The 13,290-nt window shown below is 44.0% G+C and overlaps 1 protein-coding gene across 2 annotated transcripts in view; it reads right to left on the reverse strand.

The window, feature by feature from the left end:
- Positions 1-6,851: 6,851 nt before the first annotated feature.
- Positions 6,852-13,290, reverse strand: part of pawr (PRKC, apoptosis, WT1, regulator) — a 106,986-nt gene continuing 100,547 nt past the window's right edge. For both annotated transcript variants that reach the window (XM_069904368.1, XM_069904367.1), the window contains one exon: positions 6,852-8,660. In XM_069904368.1, coding sequence (XP_069760469.1) covers positions 8,574-8,660 — 87 coding nt within the window. In that variant the 3' untranslated portion in view covers positions 6,852-8,573. The remainder of the gene's footprint in view (positions 8,661-13,290) is intronic.

Below are 13,290 nucleotides of genomic sequence, written 5' to 3' on the forward strand. Positions count from 1 at the left end.
ACTTGAACTCGATCAGAGAAGTCCCTGACCCTGGCACCTGGGAGGCAACACACCATCGGGGAGCCTCGATCTTATGCACAGAACCTTCTATCTATTTCCCTATCAAATCCCCTAACACCACAGCTCTCCTCTTCTCCCCCCTTCCTTCTAAGCCAAAGAGCCAGAGACCTGACAACAACTTGCCAGATCGACCTCAACAGTACACTTATTGTTGAGGCTACAGGGGTGCTCTGCTCTGCCTGCCTATTCCCCTTCCCTCTCCTACCAGTCACCCAGCTACCTTCATCTCACCTCTTGGGTGTGACTGTCTCCATAGATCCTCTCTATCACCCACTCTGCCTCCCGGATGATCCAAAGATCATCCATCTCCAGTTCCCTAATAGTCTCTAAGGAGCTGCAGCTGGACATACTTCTTGCAGCTGTAAGCCATCAGGGCCATTTGTGCTGCCCCAAATTGTACATCTAAATTTAAATGAAATTTCCTGAATCCTGCAATTGGGGGATGCTTGTCACCCGAGTTTATTTGGGGAAGGAAAGCAAAATTGAGAGCAGAAAGTTTGAATAATTTGCAAATGTTGAGTCATCAAGCAGCCTTGGGAAACTCAGATCATCGACCCAGATTTCACCCAGTTCCCTGGAGTGCAGGCTAGGGCAGGCTGGGCCTAAGGGAGGATCTACTGCTCTTGGTCGGAGGGATGCCACATCTAGAATATAGACAGTGCTGCAGATGGTGAAGGGTGAGGGGGTAGAGAGAAAAGAAGAGAGAGGGAGGGGGAAGGAGAAAGAGAGACACACCAATGTACATTAAAGTATCAGGTGTTGAAAGAGTGTGGCTCCTCTTGCATCCAGTTGCGTTCCTGTGATGAGCATTCAAGTCTGGCCGAGGAATGCTTCACAGAAGGAGAAGTCACCATTAGCTGAAACTTTCATCGGAAGTGTTGTTTATTCACCTGAGCTTCATTGCATTTTCTGAAGCCAGCTGTAGTGTGACCTTGCAGTGCGGTGGTCCAAACTTCATTCTCTGGTTGTCAGAAGCTTGTCATTGTCCCCCTAGTGTCGGTGGAATCCAAGAACACAGGGCAGAGCAGCAGAGGAACAGGCCGTTCCACCCACCATCTCCGTGCTGACCACGATGCCAATTTGAGCGGTGCACCTGGCTGTTTATGGCCAACTTGCCAGTTCTTCTGCCTGTCTAAATACCTCTCAGTGCTCCTTAAACAAGATGACTATATCTGCTTCCACCATCTCCCCAGCAGTGAGTTCCATCAACATCTCTGTGCAGAAACAGACTTACCTTGGCCATCTTCTTTCAACTCTTCTCCTCTCACCTGAACGTTCTGCCCTTCAGTATTTGACATGAATGTTCAGACTGGCTGTTATATCCTCTAAATTAGGATAGAATAACTTTTTATCATCTCAGAAATATTGTGACCGATATATACATTAAATCCTGACCACTTTCAAGCCTAAGATTTGAATCGTCTGAGGATGAACATGAGGAGGAATGGAGATAAACAGGGAAGTCTGCAGACGCAGTGACTGTAGTGCAATACACAAATGTGATGGAGGATTTCAGGAGGAATGGATTATTTATTGTTCCATGTATTGAGATACATCATGAAAAGTTCTGTTTTACCTGCTATCCAGGCAAGTCAGCTCATACCTACGTATACAATAAAAAGAATCAGAATACAGCACCGGGAACATTGTGAAATCTTTTGTTGTTGGCAGCATTGCAGGTGTAAATATTGCTATAAAATTACATGTAAAAATTAGTTTAAAAGAAGAGAAAGTGAGGTAATGTCTGTGGTTCATTGTCTGTTCAGTAATCTGATGGCGGAGGGCAGAATGCTGTCCTTTTGCTGCTGGGTACTCGCCTTCAGGCTCCTGCACCTCCTTCCTGATGGTAGCAGAGTGAAGAGGGCATGGCCCGTGCGGTGGGGGTCCTTGAGGATAGAGGCTGATTTCTTGAGACACCGCCTCTTGTCGATGCCCTCGATGGAGCATAGTCTGGTGCCCGTGAGTTAACAACTCTCTGTAGCCTTTTCCAGTCCTGGCCATTGGCACCTCCATACCAGACAGTGATGCCACCAGTCAGAATGCTCTCCACCGTCCACCTGCAGAACAGCTTCTTCCCCTCCGCCATCAGATTTCTGAGCTGACAATGAACCACAGACACCACCTCACGTTTTCTCTCTTCTTTTGCACTAATTTATTTTTACAGATCTGTAATTTACCGTGATTTTATATGCCTGTAAAGTACAATACTGCTGCCACAAAACAATGAATTGCGACACACACGTTCATGACCATAAACCTGCTTCTGATAGCTTCATCAGCAGGTGATGAATTTGTGTGCTGCGGTTGTCATCTTTATAAAAGTCTACAGATGGCAGTGTTGGAAAAGCACTGGTTTTCAAAAGCAGAAGACGAAAATGTCAAACGCTGAAAGGGATAAGATAGAGGCAGGAAAGTTGTTTCCACTGGCAGCTTAGAGTTAGAACTAGGGGTCAGGGCCTCAAGATACGGGGGAGCAGAATTAGGACCGAGATGAGGAAGAACTGCTTCTCCCAGAGAGGAATGAATCTGTGGAATTCTCAGCCCAAGGAAGCGGTAGAGGCTGCCTCACTGCATACATTTACGATTGCTGGATAGCAGGGGAACAAGCGGGTAAGTGGAGCTGAGCCCATGGCCAAACGCCCGACACCTGCTCCTGATCATTCGTTAAAATCTCGACGGAGGGGGTCAGGCCTGAAACGTCGGTTGTATATCTTTACCTCCCGTGGATGCTGCGAGATCTGCTGAGTTCCTCCCACATGTCGATGTCTTTACTATGACCACAGCATTAGGGTTGCAGCTCTACAAATCTCTGGAGAGACCACATTTAGAATGCCTTTGTTTGATATGCTGAGTTTCTCCAGCATTGTGTGTGTTTTACTTTACCAGGATGTTGCTTGATTGGAAAATAATTCTTATGAGGCAAGGTTAACAGAGCTGGGACTTTTCTCTTTGGAGTGTAGAGGATGAGAGGAGAATTGATAGTCTACAAGATTCTGAGAGTCATAGAATGGTGGACAGCCAGCACCTGTTTCCCAGGGCAGGAACAGTAAACACCAGAGGATGTCTGTATGAAGTGAAGGGAGGGAAGTTTAGGAGAAACGTCAGGGGTAAGTTGTGGTGCAGTGTTCTATGTTTTACGTCTGCAAGAGTTTCACTCCATTCAGAGGCTCCACTGCGAAATCGCTTCGAAAAGTTCTCCTCCCTCCTTCCCTTCTCTCCAGCCCTTTAAATCAGGTACTTGCCTGCTTTTACTCATACCTTGAAGAAGGGTTCAGGCCCAAGATGTTGGATAGATATCTTTAGCTCCTGTGGACACGGCAAGACTGGTTGAGTCCTTCCAGGATTTCTGTGTTTTCACTACAATCACAGCCTCTGCAGACTTTTCGTGTTTCACTCTCTAAAGATTCTGTCTGCCCCAACAATGCCTTTCCCAATTTTATAAACTTCCATCATTCTAACGATCTCCTTGTGGCCGGCCTTATATGTTTTCTCTGGCAGCTCCATTTTCCAAAGAAACATGGGATGGTGGTTTGCAGTGCACAAACATGCTGGAGAAACTCAGCAGGTCATGCAGCGTCCAGAGGAAATAAAGGGTAACATTCCAGGCCTGGCCCTTCATCAGGAATCTGGAAAAAACACAGGTTGACGTCTGACTAAAAAAGGTGGATGCAGGTGGGAGGGTAGAAGAGAAAAGCTGTGAAATGATGGGGGGAGGTTGGAGGGCTGAAGAAAGGTAGCTTTCTGATAAAAGGAAGGGAGAGTCTGGGAAAGCCAGTTAACATTACTTGCCTTGCATTCTAAAGATTTTACATTTTTTAAAATTTATATTTAAATTTAGACATACAGTACGGTTACAGGCCCTTTCATCCCACGGGCCTGTGCAGCACAATTACACTAATTGACCTACAATACCCGGTACATTTCGAATGGTGGAAGGAAACCAGAGACCCTGGGGAAAGCCCAAACAGACACGGGTAGCACATATAAACTCCTCATAGAGAGCGTGGGATTTAAACCCTGGTCCCAATTACTGGCACTGTAACAGCATTACGCTAAAAGCTATGCTAACTGGGCCACCCTCATTACTGAAGTAAAAAAAAAGGACCAAATTCCTGCCTTAAGTTAGCACATCTTTATAGATAGTCCACCATTCAGCCCCTCAAACCTGCTCCAGCATTCAATATGTTCGTGAAAAATCCCTCAGACGTTTTACCTCATGTCTAGAAATTTAGGCCTTTCATTTTGAAATGCAGTCATCGGTCTCCACATCTTTCTATTATTGAGAATTTCACGGATTCACAATCGTCTGGGTGAAGAAATGTGTTCCCACATCACTTCATAAATGTTCCACCCTGAATCCTGGGTCTGTGAGCATGGGTTCCACCCCCCAGTTGGGGTCAACATCCTCCCTGCACCACCCTGTCAACACTTTGTACATTTCAGTTAGACTCCCCCTCATTCATCTACACCCGATGTGCACAGACCGAATCAACCCCATCTTGCCTCAACAACAATTCCATAACCTTGGTGAATTTAATTGCACCCCCACCCCCCACCCCCATGATAAGGATATCCTTTATCCTTTCTTAGGTACAGAGAGGAACGCTGTACATAATACTCCAGGCATCAACTCTCCTGGCCCTATTTAGAGTAAGGAATACTGTCGCTGCACCCTATCAACAGCAAGAACATCCCCTCATCCCATAACTCCTCCAAGAGGAAACAGTCTCTCCACACTTACCTTCAGGCCTTCGATCTAATGTATGAATCACATCAGAGATCTATCACGAGAGGATTCAAAGCCGGGGAAGAGGTAATCGGCAGCTTGGGTCGCCGAAGGCTTCGACTGAGGTCCGTACAACTGCGGGAGCACTGGAGGCAAATCCACGGGCACTTGATGTCTTTGAAGGGACTCTCTCATGCTTCTCTTTCTCCATCTGTAAGGGCAATTTCTGCTGATGGCGAATCTTCTTCTGCCTTACGGCAGACTAAATGTCGTTTCGTGTAATATTACACCTGTTTTATTACACAGGAAAAGAATCTTGGAATCTTTCCACCTGATGTAAAAGTGAAGGAGATCAAATCAAGTACAAAACAAGTGGTCATTGTGCTGTGTGTCCGAGTTTATTTGCATACATCTATGTGCAATTTATAATGTACCAACCTTTCTGATGCGCTAACATTAACCTAAATCAAATGCATGTCACAAGTCATAAAAATGAGCCCCAGCAGTAGTCAGAAGTCATTCCCCGTGTTTCTTGTGTTTGCTGGCCTCAGTAAAGATCAAAGCTCCAGGCTTTTCAGTATTTTTTTTTTAAAAAGTGGATTCATTTGAAAAGAACATTTTTTTATATATTTAATGTGCTGCGAGTTAACAAACGTGATTTATAGCTATGAGATTTCTACGTGAGCTTCGTGTGGGCAAGAGAAGTCACATACCTGTTTCTCTAAAGTCCCCAAAGTTGAGAAGCTGAGGTTAGTGAGCAAACCTGGCCGTGCCACATCACGGGAATTACTTTGCACCAAACCTACTTGGAATTCAAATCGTCAAAAAGAAACATCTACCTCTTCAGTTGAAAAACTCAGACAGACAAAGGTACGATAAATAATCTCTAAAACTTGAATACAAGTCTATCCTCGAACCAGGAGTGCTCTGGGATCCCCTTCACCTGCTCCAAAGTTATACACATCATTTATTATAGAGGTACAATGAGGAGTAAATAAAACTGTGATGTTCAAAGTTGACCTTAAGGCACTGTGTGGGGTATGATGAGCTCAGTCTGTTGTTCACACCTCGTCACTGTGGGTTAGCGTTACTGACATTTGATGTGGGCGATGTTTACACTGCATCTGCCATCAATCCAACAAGCTCGCTGCATTAGTGTCAAAGCAACAGGACAAACATTCCCTGCAGTCATCCAAGAAGGTGCTGGGAACCTACGACTCGAGGACAAATGAGGGTCGAACTTTTCTTCCTCAAACCAGTTCCAAGTAGGGAAAGGTGAGGTCATGAGGGCCAATACACAACAGTGGTGCAGGAACTCAGTAGGTCAGGCAGCGTCCATGGACATTTTGGGCCTGAGCCCTTCTTCAGAAACATCAAAAACATACCGGGGGCTGTAGGTTAATTGGGCGGCACAGGCTCGTGAGCCAAAAGGGCCTATTACAGCATGCTGTATGTGTAAAGATAAATTTAATTTCAGGAGTGCCAAAAATCAGACAAACAGAATCAGGTGGTAAACGAGAGTCTGCAGACGCTGGGGTCCAGTGCAGTACACAAACGTGCTGGAGAAACTCAGCAGGTCACACAGCATGCACAGGACGTAAAGGGCAGTCGACGTTTCGGGGTCCACTCATCCCTCCCCACCAATCACCCCTGTGGTGACAAGAAATGCTCCACTTGCGCCCCCACCTCCTCCCTCGCCACCATTTGGGGCCTCAAACAGACCTTCCAAGTGAAGCAACTTTGCAGATGCATCTGCAGCATGCGGTGGTCCCGCTGTGGCCTCCTCTACATTGGAGAGACTGGATGCAGACGGGGAGATCACTTCGTTGAGCACTTTTGCTCTGGCTGCTGCAACAGCAAGGACCTCCCAGTGACCAACCACTTCAATTCCACAGCCCACAAGTCTGTCCATGGTCTCATGCACTGCCAGACCAAGGCCTACTGCAAATGAGAAGAACAGCAACTTAGAGTCTGTCTCGGCACTTTCCAATCAGATGGCATCAATATTGACTTACCCCTCCTCAGTATCTCTCTTTCCCTCCTCCTTCTGTGTCTCCCCCCCCCCCCCCCCCCCAACCGCTTTCCTTCTTTCTCCTATCAGGGAGCCACCCTTCCTGGCCCACTGCCGTCTTGCCCATCACTTCTCAGCTTCATTCTCCCCCAGCCGCACATCTGTATACACCGATTACTTCTTACCTGTTAACTTGTGCTCCTCCCCCTTACCCCACCCCCCTCCCCTCCCATAGCTTTAAATTCGGGCATCTGCCTTTTACCACACTCCTCAGGAAGGGCTCAGGTCCAAAATGACAGCTGCTTATGGATTCTGCATCACCCAGATAGGAAAATGGGAGTGGAGAGGAGCGCGGATTTACAGATGATGGGTGAATGGGCATTGGTCAGACCACACCTTCATCAGGGTAGAGATTTTGGGTCACATTTCCTAAGGAAAGCAGTTCAGTTGTCCCTGGGATGAAGAGGTTGATGGAGGATCTCGACCCAGAGCTCCCTCTGCCCATTTACCTCCATCGATTCTGCCCTCTTATTTTGTTCTCCAGATTGCAGCTTCTGCAGTCTCGTGTCTCCTGAGAAGAAGAAACTGTCCTTATAGGAAAGGTTGAGAGGTCGGATCTTCACTCTTGGGGTTGAAAGGAATGGCAGGCGATCTTACTGAATACAGATACGATTCTATGAAGGACTGACAGAGAAGTCTTTCCTCCCACCCACCCCTCCCCCTGTGAATGAACCTAGAACTAGGGGTCATTTCCAGAATAAAGTTTGCTCATTGAGATAAAGGTGGGGAGCAAGTTCTTCTCAAATTATTGTGAAACTTTGGATTTTGAAGGTGGCATCATCTCTGGGATTCTCTCCCTGAGAGATTGTGGGATATAGGGAACAAATCAGAGAGGAGGCCAGGGGAACATCAGCCTCGATCATCAGGAAGGATCATGCTCCTATTTTCTTTTACCCTCAGGCGTGTCCAGAGCTGAGATGGACAGATGGGGAAAATCAACAATTGTTGGAACGTGGAATCAATACCAGAATCCCGATCTTCCACAATCTTACTGAAGCATAGGATGGGATTGAGGGCTGAATGGCCAACTCCTGACCCCATTAAATCAATGGTGAATTTTGGAAGTGAAGTTCAACTCTCCTGTCTCAGACTTAGCATGAGATTGCAGATAAATTTCCAGTGGGTTAAGTCACTGAGAACACTGCCTTCAAACGTTAGTGAGCAAAGGTACATTTTAACAGAGCTTTGAATATATGAGCTAAGAAATATTGTGCGTATAAATATTTTGCAGTATAAGGTTTCACACAATTTAAAGTGGTTTGTTTGCAACAGTATCATCTCTCTGTTTTTAAGCCTTTTCTCACATTCAAAGCACACGATACTTTCAATGCAGAAACCACAAGGAGAACAAGTGTGGATGAAGTGATCTTTCATCGCACAAATTACAAGACTGTAGCCATAAATTACAGCATCAGTCTGCCTGTAAAAGGTTCTGTATTGGAAGTTCTTGCAGATCTTCTAAGGAAAAATATCAGAGAAATTGAATTCAAATCCAGCAGGTGCTACTGAGGGTCAATAGTGCTTAATGGAAAATATTTTCAAGTGACGCAGTTCTTCTATTAAAAGGTGTGTGATGTTCGTAGGTGTGGGTGGTGTGAATTTGAGGCTTCTTATTTTCAGTCTGGCCCTTGTGTTTCTTTTGCAAAGAGAAGTCCAGGAATGCAATGTTATCAGTCAAATGAACACGGAGCGAGGTGCTGTTGGGGAAGCAGGCTTCTACCTGGTTAGCTGGCCAACCACTTTCAACAGCGTCTTGTTTTCTTGCTTCAGCTGGTCATTTTCATCCTCTATCTCATCCAAATCCTTGAGAGGGGAAGGAAGACAGTATGAGTTTGCATTGCAGATCAAAGAGTCAACAGAGGAGATAAGACTTTATTGTCACGTATGCATCCTCAGACCACACTGTCATGTGCGCACCTACAGGTCACAATCGGTGAGAAGTGGCAAGAACTTCTCCACAATCTCCATGAGTACCAGAGCACCACAGGGCTGTGTCCTTAGCCCCCTGCTCTACTCACTTTACACCTTTGACTGTGTGGCTCAGGACGACAACAACACCACTATCTACAATTTTGTTGATGATTCCATTGTTGAGGGATGTATAAAAAGGGGTGATGAATCAGCAGAGAAGGAGATTGAAAACTAGGCCGAATGTTGCACTAACAATAACCTTGCACTCAACGTCACCAAAACCAATGAAGCTGATTGTTGACTCAGGAAGGGAAAACCAGAGGTGAATGATCCAGTGATCATTGGGGGAACTGAGGTGGAGAGGGTGAACAAATTTTAGTTCTTGGGAGTCACTATCTTGGAGGACCTTTCCTGGACCCACTACACAAATGTCATCGTGAAGAAAGCACGTCAGCACATCTGCTTCCTCAGGAGTTTGCAGGGGTTTGATATAACATTGAAAACCCTGGCAAATTTCAACAGATGTGTGGTGGAAAGTGTGCTGACCAGCTGGATCATGGTCTGGAATAGGGACAACAATGCCCCCAAGCACAAAGCCCAGCAAAAGTAGTGGACACAGCCCTGGACATCACAGTCAAAACCCCCTCCCCCCACCACTGCAAACATCAACTAGGGAACACTGCTGTCGGAGAGCAGCAGCAATCCTCAAGGATCCAAACCACCCAGCACACGCTCTGTTCTCACTGCTGCCATCAGGAAAGGGGTATCGTTGCCCCCAGGTTCAGGAATAGCTGCTCCCCTTCCACCATCAGACTCTTCAACAACAAACTCAATCAGGGACTCTTACTTTTGCACTTTATGGATTTTTTTTCCTCTCTGTATTGCACAGTCAGTAGTTTACAGTTTTTTTTCCACTATCAATACCGTGCCCACAGGATAAGGAATCTCAGAGTTGTTTGTGATATCATGTACGTACTCTGACATTAAATAAATCTGAATTACATCGCACAGATGCACAAAGACAGCCAACATCATCAGACCTCATCTTGCTGCTGCCTTTGGACAGAAGGGGTCAGAAGCTCAACATCACCAAAGTGACTGTTTACTAACTACCCATCTTTATTATCTATTTTTAATATAATGTATAATATTAGTTATTGTTCAAGAAGCAATTGATTGCAGAAAATAAGAATGTTGGTGCACATGTACATTGTAACATGACAATAAGCTCATTATCGAAGTAAAAAAATTCTTACTGCCAAGGCAGAATAATGTGGATGGGTTTTTGACAGGTATAAAGAGCTTGGCACAACCTTGTGGGCTGAAGGGTCTGTACTGAGTGCTGTAATGTTCTATATTCTAAATGCAGAGCTGATGCAGATGGCAACACTACACCAGGAGCTAGCAGAGGCGAGAAAGGCTGAATGCCTTCCCCGCATCATAGCAGCTCTGTGATTCCAACCAGGTAACCCCACAAAGGAGCTGGAACAGGGATGAAGGGCCAACGGGCCCCCTTCTCGAAGTCTCTGAGCCTAAGATGCGCTCCAGAACTGAAGTCAATTTATTTCCTCTCTCAGGGCTGTGGAGACTGAACTGAGATAAGAGGGAAAAAGTATAGGGTGATTAAAAGATCAAAAAGGCCCGGTCTCTTGGCTCGTCATGACATTTCAGACCTCAGCTTGGCTGATGTCCAAGCACAATCTGGAACAGCTTCCTCTGGAGAACTGAGCCCCTGACCTGCTCTCCTAATCACACTAAACACACGGTGTACATAATCGTTAATTTTATATATTCAGGCATCCTCTCAGGAAGAATCTGTTGCTGTCACGTGGGGGGGGGGGGGGGGGGTGGGGGGGAAAAACTGGGAGAACCTAAAGTCCAGCCGGGTTTTTATTACACCAACTCCCCCCACCTCTCACAGAAATGCCTGCGATAAGCAAAAGGCAGTTGGATAAGTGAGCTCAATTCCAGTCATGAGGCCAATTAAATGGACCCAGCAGAGGAAATAATTCCGGTACGGATGATCTCGCATGAAGTTGTAAATGACGGGACATGGATTAAGTTTATGGGGATGATCACCCTTCGTATTTTCTAATTGGAGAACCAACCCCCACGTAAAGAATAAAGCACACATTTCTCTCTGAAAACTGCGTGCTCATCTTTCACAAAGCTCTCTTTCCTCTTTTAAAAAATATTTTATTTAATTTTAAACCACAATATGAATGGCATTACATAAGTATATATTAAAAAAAAACCCTTCTACCTAACTGCTCCACCCCACTCCCACCTTCCTCCCCTCCCCCTACCAAAACCCTTGTGAAAGAAAATATAGAGAAAAGAATTGGAAAGAGAGAATAAAAAGAAAATAAACAGGGACAACCAAGATGATAAAAACATAACATAAATTCCAATTGGAGGTTATCAAGTAGGATCTTCAGAGAGCTTTAAACGAGCATACCCAGATTTTGTAAATAAGGGTGCCATGTTTTCCAGAACGGATGATGTTCATCTCGCAGACTATATGTAATTGTCTCTAAGGGAGTACAACTCCAGAGTTCTGCACACCATCTTTCCATACCTCAGTCTATATCTGACTTCCATGATATTGCTATACATTTCCTAGAAACTGCCAAAGCAATTTGCACAAATTCGATTTGATACAGATTTAATTTTAGTTTGGGCCCTATAACCTTAATATGAAGCAATAAAAAATAACATCAGATTCTGTGGGAATTTGACCCCTGTAATCCGTTCCAAAAAATTACCAACTTCCAAACAAAATTACTGACTTTAGAACACAGCCAAATAGGATGCAAGAAAGTTCCAATCTCACATCCACCCCTAAAATATAAATCTGGCAGAGCAGAATGTAATCTATTTAACTTTTGTGGAGTCAAATATAATTGATGTATAAAATTATATGGACTAACCTATATCTTACTTTTACAATTTTAATTATACGATTCCTACATAATTCCATCCAGCCTTTCTCATTTATCTGTGTATTTAAATCTACTTCCCATCTTAATCTCAATTTATGCACCCCTATTTTGGGGGCTTTCCTTTGATATAAATTATACATTACAGAAATAAATTTATTGACATTTCTATTACAAATCAGTACTTCCAATTCACTTTGGCTGGGAAATGTCAAACTCGGACCTATTTTACAAGACCAAAAAAGTTTAACCTGATAATAATTAAGTATTATTAGGTACATTAAATTTATCCTTCATTTGTTCAAACGTTATAAATTTCCCATTCTCAAAACAATCCTCAATTTTCTTAATACCTCTCTCTCCAAATCTTCAAAAATTGATTATCAATTGAAAATGGAATGGGGCATTTTTCGAGATATTAAACCTTTCATTACCAATTTCATTATCAATACTATTCCACTATTCAACCAAATGTTTCAAAATAGGTGATTCCCTATTTCCCCTACCTTAAACCAATCTATACCAATCAAAGAAGGAATTTTATCTAAACTAAACAATACGTATATAAATCTTAATTGAGCTGCTTTATAATCATTCTTAAAATGAGGGAGTTGTAAATCCCTTAATTCAAACTTCCAGCTCTCCTGCCTCTTGAAAGCATACCTCGTTATTGGGGTACGCTCTGGCACCACAAGAGGATGATCTGCACAAATATAACACCACTCTTTTTTTGTACAACAGTAATTGAACATTTATCACCGATCTGTCATTTGCATTTATTGTTTCTTTTAAAATCAAGTTAGTATAGAACATAGAACGCTACAGCACAGTACAGGCCCTTTGGCCCTCAATGTTGTGCAGACCTATATATTCCTACCAAAATATAAAAAAATGACACTCTCCCTACCTCATATCCTCTATTTTTCTTTCATCCATGTGCCTGTCTAGGAGTCTTTTAGACGCCCCTAATGTTTTACACTCCACCACCACCCCTGACAAGGCATTTCAGACACCCTCAATTCTGTGTGTGAAAAAAACATCCCTGACATCTCCCCTAAATTTTGCTCCCTTCTCTTTGTACAGATATCCTCTGGTGTTTGCTACTCCTGCCATGGGGGGTAAAAAAAACACTGTCCACTTTATCTTAGAATCTTAAAGACTCCTTTCATCCTTCTACACTTCAAAGAGAAAAGTCCCAGCTCTGCTAACCTTGCTTCAAAAGACATATTTTCCAATCCAGGCAACATCCTGGTAAATCTTCACTGTACCCTCTCCATAGCTTCCACATCCTTCCTGCAATGAGGTGGCCAGAACTGAACAGATTATTCTGAGTACTGTTGTATTTATTTTACCAAGTTCCTGTTCAGCTGCAGTAAGGATTTTGGTGCAGATGTAAATTGTACAATGTCTATTACAATAAATGTTCCCATAATACATCATACATTCACATCTCTCATGCACATGCAACTTTCTAACAGCCACCAAAATGCAAGTATCTCTTTCGCCCACACATGAACACATTCACGCACATTTATACATCTGACTTGAAAATATAATGCCATAGGAGCAGAAATAGTCTATTC

The sequence above is a fragment of the Narcine bancroftii genome, chromosome 11 (assembly GCF_036971445.1).
Source record: "Narcine bancroftii isolate sNarBan1 chromosome 11, sNarBan1.hap1, whole genome shotgun sequence".
NCBI classification, from domain to species: Eukaryota; Metazoa; Chordata; class Chondrichthyes; order Torpediniformes; family Narcinidae; genus Narcine; species Narcine bancroftii.